Below are 15,636 nucleotides of genomic sequence, written 5' to 3'. Positions count from 1 at the left end.
GGTCAGTACAGGTGCTGACGGGCACATAGTAGTTTGCAGGCTACTATAATTTGTTTAACCTCTGATTAGGCCCTGGAATCTCAACTATGAAGAGCCACTACAAGTCCTGACAGCAATTTTTTTTTGACACTTTGGCGAGCTGTCATTGACACCATCCTGTACTTGAAACATTAGAACCCTATTATGCGGCACAACGAGGAAGCTAGCCTTGCGCCATCTGGTTTGACTGGAAAAAAAAAAAACGACAACATCAACCTCAAGTATCTCATCACAATTGACGCGATCTAAAAAGTCCAGTCCAAGCAAGGATTCTAATCTTAGTGCCTCCCATTTTATTTGGTAGCAACACAACACTGACCACGTTATTAAAAAATGTTTAAATAAATCAGCAAATCTACAGTTTAATGAGGTAAAAGCACAGTTATCAGTGACACACTTTTTGTGTTATCTTCATTTTGTTAATCTGACTGAGAAGAAGAAAGAAAAAAAAACTTTCCTCTGGAAAGCTGATTTATATACCGGTACAAACACATTCAATGATCCAAATGTTATTCGAACATGTCAGTGGTAGCTTTACAAGTTCCAGACACCCCAAATGCGCATTTGTCTCTTCCGACATGCTCCTTTTCCACGAACGCTGACATATTCGCCTGTCGTAAGGTAAACGTGACGAAATGTCCGTTCATGTGAATAATTTGCCGGGGCGACAAATTTACATGCCTCATATCCGACCCCAAGCAGCAGTAATGTGAAACAGAAACTCAGAATAAAATTTTTTTTAAAGTTAGCTTTTTCTTCATTGACGTTATGATGAGAGAGAACAAATCTAATGACCACCACCGGACTATTCATTTCACAAACATGGCAACCAGCTTAATATAAGCCCTTAGAATTATATATATTTTTTGCATTCTTTATGTTTTCCTCCACAACACATCAAGTCTACAAACAATCGGCAATGCCTCGCCATTGAATATCATCATTTCATAAAATAAAGGTCACCTTAAAACTGAGCGCGCTTCTGCTTCGTATGGATTCAGAATATGCGTCACTGCATTGGACATTCACATGATGATGGCTATTTGTATACAGTTGTCATACGAGATGAATACTTCTAAAAACGCAATGACGACGACAATGAAGGCACTTTAGTGTGAGCAACAATTGAGTACAAAATTATGTGAGTGGTGTCCTCAGAGCAAAAAAAAAAAAAAGACCCATCAGTTCTGTCCTGCAGTTGGTGAGTATTTTCTGCTCTGCCATCCATCGCTGCTGCGTCCTGTTCAGAACGTCCACCGTTCTTACAAATCGCAAGAAAAATCCTTCTTTTCGGCGTTTCGAAAACCACGGCCACGTTCCCAGTGTGGGATGGATACACTTGAATTATAGTGTCCTTAAATAATTACATGTGTGTTTAATCTGGTCAGGAGCATAAATTGGGCCTGCTTCTGTTTTTCTTCCTCGTGGCTGTTAACTTAGTTCATTGTGGAGGAAAAGTTTATGAAGCACGGCAGGTGAAATGAGATGAGGACATACCGGTAACTGGAAGTGTCCCGCTAAATGTGCTAAATAGCCATTCGGAGGTTGGACGACTAGAAGAATTCCAGCGGGCGGATCATCATGGCCGTGGCTCGTAGTGAATAGCTGGGGCCCTTAAAGTAGTGCCACTTGATACCGTTTACCTTCCCCACGTGCTGTCCTTGCACAAAGTACATGCCGTTCAGGTTGGATGGGCCGCAAGCATCAAACCACCAACCTAAAATGAGAACATTGAGACATTGTTGAAGTATGAGCTGTGATAGCGGGGAGTCGAATCACAAACAATGCGATCCAAATTCGCTGTGTGTATTCTGGACAAGGGAGAATCTCTGATGTCACGATCCAGATGTGTACAATTGTTGGCAATGAATTAGAATAAACAGAAAATCCCATTTAAGAGCTCATTTGTAAGAATTTGGAGCCAGAGGGTCACGGTTCAATTCTTGCTTGGATAGCAACAAGCTGTTGAAGAGATGCTTGTGTAGTAACCGTCGAAGTACCCTTGAGCAATAATAATAATAATAATAATACATCACATTTGTAAGCGCCTTTCACAACACTCAAGGACACTGTACAGCCAAGACCAATAGTAAAACACAGATAAAATAATAAATAAAGAAAGAAAGATTTAAGGCGGGTAGGCAAGTCTGAATAGGTGGGTTTTGAGCTGGGTTTTGAATAAGGAAAGAGAGTCAATATTACGAATGTTGGGAGGAAGTGAGTTCCAGAGTTTGGGGGCAGAGCGACTGAAGGCTCTGCACCCCATTGTACTGAGACGGGCAGAGGGTAGAAAAAGGTGGAGGGAGGATGAGGACCTGAGTGAGCGAGAGGGAATGGAGATTTGAAGAAGATCTGACAGATAGGGGGGCGCAAGGTTATGGATGGCTTTGAATGTATAGAGAAGTATTTTGAAGTTGATTCTAAGTTTGACAGGAAGCCAGTGGAGCTGTCGGAGGATGGGGGTGATATGATGGAAGGAGGGGGTTCTCGTGATGATCCGGGCTGCTGAATTCTGAACAAGTTGAAGTTTATGGAGGAATTTTTGATGGACACCGAAGAGGAGTGAGTTGCAGTAGTCAATACGGGAAGTGACGAGACTGTGAACAAGGATAGCGGTGGTGTGCGGAGTGAGTGAGGGACGGAGGCGGTTTATATTGCGAAGGTGGAAATGAGCGGACCGGGTAATGTTATTGATGTGGGAGTGAAAGGATAGTGAACTGTCAAGGATGACACCCAGACTCTTCACCTGGGGGGAAGGAGATATAGTGGCATTATCAATTGTGAGGGAGAAACTGTCGGCTTTGTTTAGAGTGGATTTGGTACCGACGAGTAGGAGTTCAGTTTTATTGCTGTTTAGCTTGAGGAAATTGTGGGTGAACCAAGATTTGATTTCTGAGAGACAGTGAGAGAGGGACGAGGGTGGGAGAGAAGCGTCGGGTTTGCTGGAGAGATAGAGCTGGGTGTCATCCGCAAAGCAGTGAAAGTGTAAGCCAAATTTGCGGAAAATGTTTCCGAGTGGAAGGAGGTAGACAATGAAGAGGAGCGGACCGAGGACAGAACCCTGGGGAACACCAGAAGAAACGGGGAGGGATTGTGAAGTAAAAGAATCAACTTGAATGAACTGAGAGCGGCCAGTGAGATATGAGTGGAACCAATGTAGAGGGGTGTTGGTGATGCCTATGGTAGAGAGTCGATTGAGGAGGATGGGGTGAGAGGAGTTCAGTCCAGCAAGGCCAGGGCTGGACTGAACTGAACTGGAAGAGCAGATGTATGTGTTGGCACGGGCCAACACGCGAGCACATGTAGGCGTGCGTTACCCTACCCTCTCTGTTACGGAGACGTCATTGTTTCTTTTACGATCCACAGTCATGGTTTCACAAAAAACAGCATTCTGTTAGAGATGTGCTTCTGATCTTCTCCTTGGTCTGTCACTCCTGATTTACATGTTTTTGAATTACCGTATTTTACGGACTATAAGTCACAGTATTTTTTAATAGTTTGGCCGGGGGGTGCGACTTATGGGTGAAATTATTAACAAATGATTATGTCATTTCACATGTTATTTTCACATTAAACCACAAGGGGCGCTCTCGGCCCGTGTTGATCAATCGACGATGAGTCTGACGTAAGTGACGTAGAAGTTGACCTCCCGAGTTGGCGGAGTTGTTTAAAAGGGACACCGAGAATGAAGATTTCATTAGATTTAGTGATTTGGAGTGAAACAGAGTTTGGTGAACTTGTTAGCATGTTCTTTATGCTAGAGTTATCTGAATAACTATTAGTATGTCATGTCGTTACTGACATTACCAGGTATGTCAGTGATGTAACGTTAGTATACCGTACACTTATTCAGCTTGTTGTTCTCTATTTTATTTTTATTTTAAATTGCCTTTCAAGATGACATGTATGTTTTTTGTGTTGGATTTTATCAAATAAATGTTCCCCCAAAAATGCGACTTATACTCCAGTGCGACTTATATATGTTTTTTCCTTCTTAAGGGAGCGACGTATAATCCAAAAATATACGGTAATAAATTCTACACACACCAAAAAAAAATGCACTGCGTTGCCCCCTGAATGCGCCAGCCCACTGCCAAAAACACAAGCAACTGCCCGCTACGCCCGATGGCAAGTTCTGCCCTGAGCAAGACACAGATAATATTGAAATAAATTAAAATTAAATAAAGAAATTTTAGAATGTTAAATTTAAAAACACTTTTTTGGGGGTGGGTCTGAAATGCTGATATACAAAGTGCATGGCTCTTCCTTGCGGCGATGCTTGTGACTCTATTGAGCGTCTACTTATGTGTTCAATGTTACTGCAACTGGGGTCATTCGCAGGCCAATACCTGTTGCCAAACTCTTTTGGTACCTCGCTCTATTTAAAGCACAAAGTATTTATACACAAGCTACACTGGGGATCACTGCCCAGTGACGACATGGGAAAATTGTATTCCCAATTCCGAATGTCCTTTTGCCATTTAGAGAAAAAGAGATTCAAATGTAAGAATTCCAAGGATACTGGACAATGAATATGAAAGACATGCAAACCTTATTGGATATATCAGCAATGCAACATTCCCATCTTCTATCTGTGGCTTGCGAACGCTCTCTTGCTGATACAGTCAGATATAGAACATATGCAAGGCATGGCATGTGTCACACACTCCCCCTTCTGTGTCGGACCTGAACACCACTTTAGCCTGTGACATTTCACAAGGCTTGTCGGCCATGAGTGGGAATGCGCTGCCCTTGTGCCTCGTGCTCATCGCAGCGATGTCAAAGTTCACTTTTTCATCATGAGCAACGTGCACGCCACCCGACGGCATGAAAAGTGCACGATAACTAACTGACCAAACTGGAGATAATCTCATTGCGGTGGCTTGAGGAGGAGAGTAATTTCAAAGTTGGATATTTATTTTATATGAATCCAGATTTTAGGGTCCCATGTCAATATAATCTCCACAGGGCCTTCAGAATTGTAATATTATATAATATAAATATTATTATATAATTGAAATACATGATGATGGATGTCTGCTGCTTTCTTCATGAAGACGTTGCGGCTTTTTAACAAATTGAGAAATTCATCCCTTCGGGTCCTAAATGCATTGAGTGCCGTGTTTGCTCACGAAATATCCTTATAGAGTGTATTCCTGAATTGATGTAGCAGAATGGTATTTTACTGTTGTTGTTTTCTCACGTACGCCTTCCAATATCATGCCCGTTCTGATCCTAGCAGGACATAAATGAACCCTTTAGAGGACAGCGGTTACTAAAGTGGACAGCTTATCATATTATCAAGGGTTAAGTAGCGAGTGCACTGCTGGATTTGGACCGGTCCTGAGTCAGGATAACCTCGGAGGGTGATAAATGAATCACTCGGTATTACGGTGCTGTCTGGTCACTCGATAACATCTGATACTTTTTTGTACTGTATTCACTACGACATGTAGTGATTCTGATGGGGGGGATGCTTTTGGAAATGCTTGATGAACTGATAAAAAAAAAAACAGCGAGGGTAAACGAGGTTCCACTTTCAAGCCGTGTGATTTTAAAATCAAAATTTCCAACCGCCGTGCAAATGGGTGGGGGATGCAGAATGGGGCTTCATAGGTGTGGATAGATATTACAGAATATACCGCATCATTGAGTTTTTACCCATCCAGGAAATGTCTGCGGCGTGTGAAAGAGGCCCCCCCCCCCCCCCAACCCAAAATGATTCCAATGAATCCGATTTATAGCGAGAGGTGGCTACAGTTCTGCGTCAAGTTCAAAGTGCCGCAACTGCACTCACCGCCGGTGAACATGAGGGCGCACTTGCACATGCAGTTGTCATTGTCCATGTCCTTGGTGCTGAAGTCTGCTCCGTGGATCACCAGACTGCTCTGTCTGCCGGCCGTCCCGCTGTGACTTTTCAAGAACAGCCTGAAAGACATCGAGAAGGAGGGAGGTCGAGCATGGAGGCACATCGGGGCGAGGGAAGAGGAGAGTGAGTGACGGAAGGCGATAAAGACACAACATGCTGCAGGAGAGGTCTCCTGAGACATACCTTTTTTTGTTGTTGTGAATGAGCTTATATGGAACATGTGTGACAACATTGGAAAGACTCGCTATAAAATGAGGACTCGAAGGGCACAGGAATCATATGTTATATGTAAGAAGTATTTTATGGCGTGTTAATCGGATTTTTTGTTGCTGGAATACGCTTAGAGGGCATTGAAAGGAGATAACCATCCATCCATTTCCTATTTGCCTGATCTAATTTGCCATCTAAACATGGGTACAAGGTGTAGTGAACCTTTCGATGGCTTTTCCCTCGTTACGCTCGAGGATTCACAATGAGATTTTCGGTTCGATTTTACGGGTGACATTTGATGACCGCGGAGCAAGAACGAGTCATTTGCAGTAGTTTTAAGACCTCGGAGAGACTCCCCTTTTCGCAAAGAAAGTCATTTAGCTTAAAAATACTCCTTTATTTATACAGCTGTGGAAAAGATTGATCTGCAGGAGGAGCAGTAGTAAAAACATTTAAAAAAAAAGAACGGTTGGCCATTGAAACAACTTATATAGTGATCCAATGGAAAGATATGTGGTATACATAACTTTATATTCAAAGTTGTTTAGTAATAGGGGGACCGTGTAGTTTGATTATGAACTGAATACTGTTGTGTTGCTGGGCAGAATTCACGGAAATAGTACGCAAATAGGAAGCGAAGCCTCGGAATAATGCAGTCTAGGAGGCAAGGGGGATATTTTCGAAATGATGTTGTAGTTGACAACATACCAACTTACGAGTAGAATGGCCAGTGAGTCCTAATTCCATGTAACAAAACATGTTGTGTCAAGGATAAGGTCTGCTACTACTCTGATAAAGACCAGACGTAGACTTTTAACTCCTGACTCTCCATTTTACAAAGCCGTTGCGATCTCTGTTTGCAGTCACAAAATGCCAGGACACATCTTTCGGGAAGGATTTTCAGCATGACACTTTTGACAGGAAGCTTGATATAGTATGCGTCTGTGTTTACATATTTACTAGGCCAACAACTACTAAGTGGAACAGACATTTTCTATCCGCTCATGCTTCCCGTCAGGGTCTGTTCTGTTCACAGTTGGAGAAGGCGAATCATCTCAAAACGGGCCAGGTCATAAACTCGAGTGATAAAGTTCGGATCAAGATCAAGCCAGATCTATTTGGTCCACACCCCGGCACAATTATTGCGGCCATTCTGGAGTTTTGGGTGGAATTTGTATACGTACAGTATTTACCAAATGTCAACAAAGTATTTTCCCGAGCAGATTAAGCGCTATCAAAGTTCGACACGGGCAGTCAACGAAAAGAAAATAACCGCAACGTGGTCCGAGGAGGCATCATATGTCTGCCAAGTGTTTGTCTGACCATTTCCAAGTGAAACTAGGTCACGGTGATTGACATCATGCTGCGTTATAAAAACGTCATCATCAAACCAAGCAGAATCGCTAACACTAAATAAAGAAAACAGAACATTGTTTCATGAACAAAAAAAATAAATCTTTGTATACCTTCCAATCTTTATCCGAAACAAGCTTATGCCCACATATTTGCTTTAACGTTCGTAAAAACAGTACCTTCAAATCCTTGTTAATATTTTCTCTCAGTGAAGGTACACTTGCAAATTCAATGTAGAGATGTACTGTAGGTCTAAAGCAGGTCTTGGGAGTTGTTTCTCCAAACACACAAGAGAAACGTGTTGGATTACACCAGAGCAGGATGGGATTGACACAGGGCCCCAGATCGACTAACATGCGGTCCGTTATTCTGAACAGAGGTTATTGCTGTCATCCAGCAACCGAAGGAGAGACAACTCCAAGCAATACCTCGGCACAAAGTTCATATGAAACTTTTAAAGCTGGTTGAAAAACAAAACAACCGCGCAATCAATCATTCTCACGGCTTTCAAACCAAAGATTTTTTATAAATGTCTTTTCTTTTCGTCGTTTGGAAATACAAAGGCCAATAAATCAATAAGTGGCATTGATACGCTGTACAGAATCAGTGGGGTCCCAATGCCACATACAGTCTTGACTGCACCATAACACTAAACCTAACCCTAAACGTACCGTACTTTCCGCATTATAAGGCGCACCGAATATCATTGAAACCAGAGCCACTATTGTAGCTTCAATTCTCTGTGCCTTATAACGCGGTGCACCCCATATATGAAAACGGTTTTAAAATAGGCCATTCATTGAAGGAGCGCCTTATATTCCGAAGTGCCTTATAGTGCGGAAAATACGGTAACTTCACCGTCACGGTTTCCATACACTTCATAGAATCTCGTACACATTTGGGCTATCCAACAGACAAAACAACACATTAAAAAATGTTCTGAGCACTATATAAAATCTTCAAACAAATGGTCAGGACAACCTCTTATGATGGAAAGCGTAGAACCTCACCTCTCCCATGTATTTATACACGCAGGATAACGTGGCGAATCATATCAAATAAAAGAAGCTCGGTAATTAAACCCAGTCATGTTGAAGGTGGGGAAAAAAAACGATAAAAGTAATGGTAAGTATGTGTAGTGAGAGCATGAGCTTCTCTTGGCAGGTAAAACCAGGAATCTATTGAGTTTGCTTGGTTATTGTTGGACTATTCATATTTCTCTTTGCTGTGTATGTCTCTCTGCGCTCATCAATTGGTATCAATCATCTGACTCTTGTTGACGCAGTACAGCCGAAAATAATCTTCGGCTCAATATAAAAGCAGACTGGATTACTCGCGACTATACCCTTCAATCAATAGCAATCGACACAATCGTGAGTTATGACACTGAAACACACATTGGTCCCAGAACGCATCATGTGGAGGTACCTTCTGTTTTTGTTGGCCAATGTTTTAGAAAAGCAATGAGCAAATGTCCAACAAAGAAAGATTTCTTCCTTGCAACAAACACATTTGCAAAAACCAGCAAATCACCTGGAGCCCAAACTATGAGTCCAAACTATTCCAGGGAGGCTGAACTTGTCGTTCATTTGCTCACCCCAGCTGGAAAAGTAGAGAAATATATCCATGTAAAACGAAGCAAAGATGATCTACAGGTTCTCAGGGATCCCGTTCAGGGTTGGAGAGATTTTGTTTCATAGTATATGTATTCTAAGGAAAGTAAGTTATGGTTAAGTACTGGTGTAATTTCAACAAGGTCCTTATCATTGAGTAAAGTTAAAAAATAAGGGGGGAAAAAAGAGCAGATTAATTTTCCTTCCTAATCTTTGTGTCTGCTTGTTGTTTTTCCATGTCCCCAAGACCGGAGCCATGCGAGGTGAACCGCTGTCCCAACAACACATTTCTCCAGATTAATGATGGCAACAAGGCAAAATAGCCTCACACTACTGGGAGACTCAGAGCAATATTTCACTCTGAAACGTATGAAAGAGTTGAAGCGAAGGTCTTTGTGTTTCAGAATCTCTCTGCTTTTCCAATTTTCACAACAAAGGGGAATTGTCATCTGACAGAACCCGCAAAGCTGTGAAAATCTGAAAAGGGAAGATGTCAGAGCGCCTCGCCGAGGCCAGCGATTTCTTGGAACGTTTGCATCTTTGACGCAGTTTTTTCCGTATTTGAGAATCCCAAGCATCTGCCACAGTTTGCCATCTGTTATCACTAACCCCCCCTTAAGAATAAACAGAAACACTCTTGACACCCCCCGCCCCCACACCACCAAATGCCTGTCAAAGGACATTTACACAGACAACAGTGATACATTTTTGTTGGACTGAATCCGGATTCAAAAAGAGCTCTCCACAGGATTGCACAACGGGATCAAAACCCTTGAATTGAGTGGGAATCTTCCTGTCCGTCGAAAGGATTTAATTTTCTGATCGCTCCACTTGAAAAGCATTTCCATCTTTGTTTTGCCATTACTCATTCCTTTCCATCGGTAACATAAGCGAAGAACAAAGTTTATACTCTCCAGAAACAATCAAACAACAAACAAAAAATAAAATTAAAACTGCCTCCCTTTTTCAAATGCCTTGGAAGGGGAGCACTCGGTCTAACTCAGCATGCATCCATTTGAATCATCTCCTCGGATTGAGCGCTCAAAGTTTACAGGCGGGTCAGTTGAAGGCAGCACCATTTAACGGAGTGCCTGTGATGTCAGACAGGCATCTTACAGCGGTAAAGCACTTGAACTGCCGTTCTTCATCCAGAAAGCGCAAGCGCCGCAGCCAAATTCGTACAACATTAAAATGTGGATGGAATGGGATGAAATATTTTTGTTATGTTAAGAATTGTTTGCATACAGGAACGTCGGCAGGGTCATCCGTTCTGCCACATCGACGGCTCGCTTCATTGTAAAATCCTTCCAGAACAAATGTCGGATTTTGAGAGAGGCGCGGGTGAAATGGTGCACAAAAGCCAGACAAAAGAAAAGGGCCGAGTACTGCGATCATTACCTGTAGTTCTGTTTCTCGCTGCCAATTTGAAAGCGATCGTACAGTGAGAACGCTTGGTGTCCCTCCCAGTCTGTCAGTTCAACGCGGAGAACGTACTGCCTTTGGCTGGTCAACTGGTAAACGTACTCGTTCCCCAACCAGTGTTCCGCAGACGTGCTTCCAAAACCCTGAAATCGAGGCGGACAAACATCAGCAATGTTGGCAAGAAGTGGAATGACATTACAGCTCTTGACAAAAGTGAGAAGTGGGGTTGACGATGATGATGGCTGCGGTGGAGGTAAAGTCTCTGTTTGTGCTTTAAGCGTGTGTGGTGATGAGGAATGGGAAGGAGGGAAAGTAAATATGGCGCATTCTTGGGGGCTTAGGCATGTCTTGCAAAGTGGGTGGAAGAGCAAGTGAGCTGACCCCCCCCGCTCTCCCCCCCCCACCCGTTTTTATAGCTTCTTCTTTCTATACAATATATTTCACTCCTTTGAGAATATCAAGCTTGGTCTCCTGTTGGGAACCGGAGTCCGTGTCAACACCGTTGCACTCCAGAGAAAAATTCCAAGTTCATCTCGCCGTTTGTGTATAGTATTTGGACAGACGTCATTACTCTTTACTCCCTTATTATGTCCAACAAAAAAAAAAAAAAGCTTTGCCTCGATCATCCCTTCACCGCCCAACTGACAAAATTACAACTCGTGGCCACACCACCTTGACTGTGAAAAATAACAATTCCTACAAGTGCATTAAACCCATGCACAAGCCTATGAACTGCAAGAATGTGAAAACTAATAACACTATAAAACGCCATCAGTCACTTCCAAACTGTTGAAGGAGGGCGGGGGTTGTGGCGTGGGGGCGTTGTACAATGAACTGTGAATGTCAACCAAAGGTTCATGGTGCCCCCCTCGTGGAACGTAATGCAGCCTTTGTGCACCTGTTCAGTGCCGGAAGCGTTCCGTTTCAATTCTCATTGGTCTTTAAGCCTTTGGTTTGCACATGTTTTGACTCGCATGTTTGTGATTTTACTTTTTGAAGGCAATGCGATATGGAGATTTCTCATATCGTGCAGGAAGGGGGGAACCGGGAGTTGACACTGGTGTCGCGTATGACGTCATATACGGTTAGCCGTATATTAGCGTGTCACTATTTTTCAAAGTTAAAGTCATTTTTTCCATTTTTGTTGTTGTGTGTTTAACTACGTAGTTTCACCGTTGATGTCTCAAAATGGAATATTTTCAGATTGGAGGTGTCGCTCAAATATGTTGCCGTGGCAATCCAAAATTAGGGACTGTGGTGGAAACAAATGTTTTAGCGTTTGTGTATGGGCTAACAGTGTTGTCCGCCGACTTTACCTACAATCTCAGAATTCAAGTCGCCGGCTACAACTTTTCCTCAACCAGATGTTAACAGCATTATCGGACAATATATTTCATTTTTAGTTTCTTTTTTTTCTTCTTTTTAGAACAGTCTGGGTAATATGATCTAGTCTGGTATTGCGCTCGCTAGTACCATCTCGAAACATCATTGCGATCCTTTTCATACTGACAAGTAAATTATATATCCGTCCAAAGGACTGTAGGGGAAATTAAACTCGAGACTGAAAGCAGATTATAGGGGCAAGTATAAACATATAATCCATCTGATAATAAACTGACAGCTATTGGAGGGTATAGAGCGCTGACTTATAGAGTAAAGTCACCAAGTTTGACGGCCAGCAATAATAAACGCAAGTCAGGATCGGACCAAAGCGTAGATTGAAAATGTTTAACGCTTTCAATCTAAGTACGCATGGAGACTTCCGTGATGACAAACATATGACGGTCCCCTGCAAACACCAAACGCAGTACAACAGAGGTGGACAAAAAAGAAATCACAAAAAAATTGTCATATTTACACACAATAATTTCCTGTTTGAGAAGGGGAAGGATAACAACTTGGCTGGTCTAGGACACCCGAGACAATGTTTCTACGAACAAAAAAAAAAAAATAATTTTTAAAAAAAGGCGCTAAAGTTGAGGAGGAGGAACATCTGGCTGAAGTGTTCCAAATGGATCAGCGCAGCCCTTTTCAAAAAGTTCACGATATTTGTCAAAACCCGATTGCCGCTTCAGGATGTTGCGCTCATGACATCGTTTTTTTTTTAACATTGTTTGTTTTATGTGGCGGAAAAAAGGACCACCGACATTATCGCTTGTCTATTACTCGTGGATGATGTATTTGTCCTGTCTCACCATTTTGTATTCCTTCCATGTTCTCTGGAAATCCATACTGCCGTCTTCTCTGCGCTGGATGATCGTCCATCCACCGCCAGCTGTTTCCATGTTGCAATAGACCTGTTCATCCAAAAAAAAAGAAGAATCGACTTTGACAGGGCAAAAACTGATAGCACCCGACGGACTGCCATTTTTCTAATTGGTCCGACATAACACTATAGAACTGGAACGTGATGAATTGAATATTTGATGTGATTCTCGGCGGTGTTGAGAAACAATGGCGGGTCAGTCATTTCAGGTCATGTTTGGGAACTTAGTGTATCTGCGTTCCACTCCAAACTAATCAGCGTCTCCTTATCCTTTACCAACTCCCCCGAGGTGTTCCTCATCAGAGGCTCCGGATCAAAGAGGAGCTCTGAGATGGACACATACCAGGAGACACCTGGGTGTAATACGGCCCTTAACCTTGGACCTCGGTGTGTGTAAGCTGATAATGCAGGGCCGTGGGTCTATCTGTGGGGTTGCTCGTTGTTTTGAGTTTTGAGACACCGGTGTGGAGTCGAGAAGGTCTTTCGCGTCAGCCAGCCCACACAGCTGAACATACATGAACGCTGGCTGAGTCTAATTAAGGAAGTACCCCTGACATGATCGTTTCCAGGAGACTGTCTCACATCCATGCACACACAAATGGTCGCCAGCCACCTCGGAGATGATTCGGGCGGCGGGCCTGGATGCAATCTGCTCCTCACCTACTTCAAGCCACTGCATTTATCAAATTATCACATTCATCGATCAGTATTGAGGTGAAGAGCATATCATCGCACACACAAGGCCGGTGTCACCGTCATGTTCGGCACCGTGTTTGGCTTCACACCTCACCCCTCGCCAAATTCCTGCATTTTCAAAGCTCTCCAAGAGTATTCACAGCTTGGACTCATCAACGGCACTCATCAGTGGCAGATGTCCCGCGGCGGCTCGGCGTCTTTCGCTCATTTGCAAAGAGTCATTTGCAAAGAATATAATTGGTTTATTCTGAAGCGACGATGGAAGTGTTCACGGTGAGCGATGATGTCTTTAAACCAACGATTGTGGCGTTCACACTGAGTGATGAGCTCACATGACATGAGGGGGTTTGTGATGGGCTTTTCTTGTGGTGGCGCCTCACCCTTTTGTTCTCTTGCGAGTTGATCTGGATGTTGTAGACGCCATTCTTATGAAAGCCAGCCTGGTAAAGGTCAGCACAATCGCGGAACTTCTTTTCTTCATCCGGTACTTTTGGGACTGCAGATGCAAAAAAAAAAAAAAAAACAAACAGATGAGTGCGGCGATCACTGACAACAGAATACTGAGCTTCGGATTTATATTTGGTCAAGGTGCAATGCAGTCTTGGTGTGGGTGCGATTGGAGGTCCTACTCAGACATTTGGGGATTCAAATTTAGTACTGTATCTCGAACAATATTTTTGCAGACTGACTCATGGCCAGCAAACCTGTCTCAAGCACTGTTAACATAACTGACATTTTTGGGCATCTCGTCACACTGCATCTCAGCAGTGATTTTGATTCAGCAGTGAAGATGATTTTGGCCCAGTTGGTCCATTTTCTAACCGCAATAATCAAAGTCTGTCTGGTGGTCCCCGAGATGCCACTAATACCAGAATTGCAGTTATTGAGCTCTTCAAAATCCTATTGAAGTCACCGTGAACACATTTTTCTTCTTGACACATTCACTCCCAAAGACGTTTTTAAACGTCTTTTCAGACTTGGTCTAGATGCCTAGCCTAGCCTAATTGACAGCCCCTTTTTGTTCGCTTTACCGTCACCTCTCACCTGGTCTATTGGTCCTCATTCGCACATCTAGTCATCGGCAGTACTTTTGCCATCCACCTGAGGTTTGTTACTCTGTTCCCGTTTCATCTTGAGCTTGTTTGAATGTTTCCCGATTCGCCGCTAAAAAGCCAGAAGCAATCCGACCGGGCCCGCTTCTTCTTCATTGACTTGTCCATGGGCTGTCCGCAAACGATACGCTGCTCTAAACCTCTTCTGATGATCAAGTTCATTCCCGTGTTTGCATTCTGTCAAGTCAGTCACGGCGCACAAATGGGAAAGAGGGCATTCATACTCAACTTTACTCCCGTGGCCAAATTAGTCTTCCGTTGACCCGCCACGGTGGGAATAGAGGTACCAAGAGAGAACCCACGCACAAGCGAGCGGAACACGCAAACTCCACAAAAGAGATGTTAGCCAAAATTTAAAAAGAGGGTCGACGAGACATATCAGCCCGTCTCTTTTAAATCATAACTGTCTTTTGTGGCTAGTGTGAATCCCTGAAGCCAAAAGTACATCAAGTATAAAGACTACCTCTGTAGTTAGTTCCCCGTCAATTTCTCCCCAAATAAAAACGGCACTCTTTTCTGCAGACGCTAGATTAACGGTGATTAAAATTCAAAGCGCATTTTTTTCCCCCTATTGACAGTCTTCATTTTATTTTATTCCTAAATCAAGTTTAACAAGAGCAACTTTTACCCGTGACGCTCTCGTTTCGACGACTGGAGAGTCAGAAGGCAGAAGAGAGACGGCAAAGTCTCGCGGCGAGTATCTTGTAACTTCAAGATAAAAATCTGAGGTCAACTATCTTATTAACAGAAGAACCCGAGTTCAGCGACCAGATTCCGGGCTCTCTCCAAGTGGGCTTCAAACTTTTGACAGAGCAGCTGCATCCATTTCCATCTGTAGATAATTATGGCTGCACTATTTTGAAACCAAGCATGAGGCTACGGACAAAATACTACAAGCTATAAATTTCAAGTTCCTGTTATAACAAGTGGTTTATATTTACTTTCCAACCCTTGTTATAGTGACGGAAATTTCCTTCAGATTTTCTTTTTTAACATCCTCTTCTTCTGTGACTTTCTCCTCCCACTTAAGGGGTTCACGTCAGTTTTCACCCCATT

General features: G+C 43.0%; 1 protein-coding gene across 1 annotated transcript in view; it reads right to left on the bottom strand.

The window, feature by feature from the left end:
* Nucleotides 1–309: 309 nt before the first annotated feature.
* Nucleotides 310–15,636, bottom strand: part of angpt1 (angiopoietin 1) — a 32,653-nt gene continuing 17,326 nt past the window's right edge. Inside the window, exons 5-9 of the mRNA XM_052071554.1 lie at nucleotides 13,849–13,964; nucleotides 12,702–12,803; nucleotides 10,483–10,649; nucleotides 5,837–5,967; nucleotides 310–1,756 (exon numbers count right to left, since the gene is read on the bottom strand). Coding sequence (XP_051927514.1) covers nucleotides 1,593–1,756; nucleotides 5,837–5,967; nucleotides 10,483–10,649; nucleotides 12,702–12,803; nucleotides 13,849–13,964 — 680 coding nt within the window. The 3' untranslated portion in view covers nucleotides 310–1,592. The remainder of the gene's footprint in view (nucleotides 1,757–5,836; nucleotides 5,968–10,482; nucleotides 10,650–12,701; nucleotides 12,804–13,848; nucleotides 13,965–15,636) is intronic.

This window comes from Hippocampus zosterae, chromosome 7, assembly GCF_025434085.1.
Source record: "Hippocampus zosterae strain Florida chromosome 7, ASM2543408v3, whole genome shotgun sequence".
NCBI classification, from domain to species: domain Eukaryota; kingdom Metazoa; phylum Chordata; class Actinopteri; order Syngnathiformes; family Syngnathidae; genus Hippocampus; species Hippocampus zosterae.
Note: the sequence above shows the minus strand (reverse complement) of the source record. Positions and strands in the feature narration are given on the sequence as shown.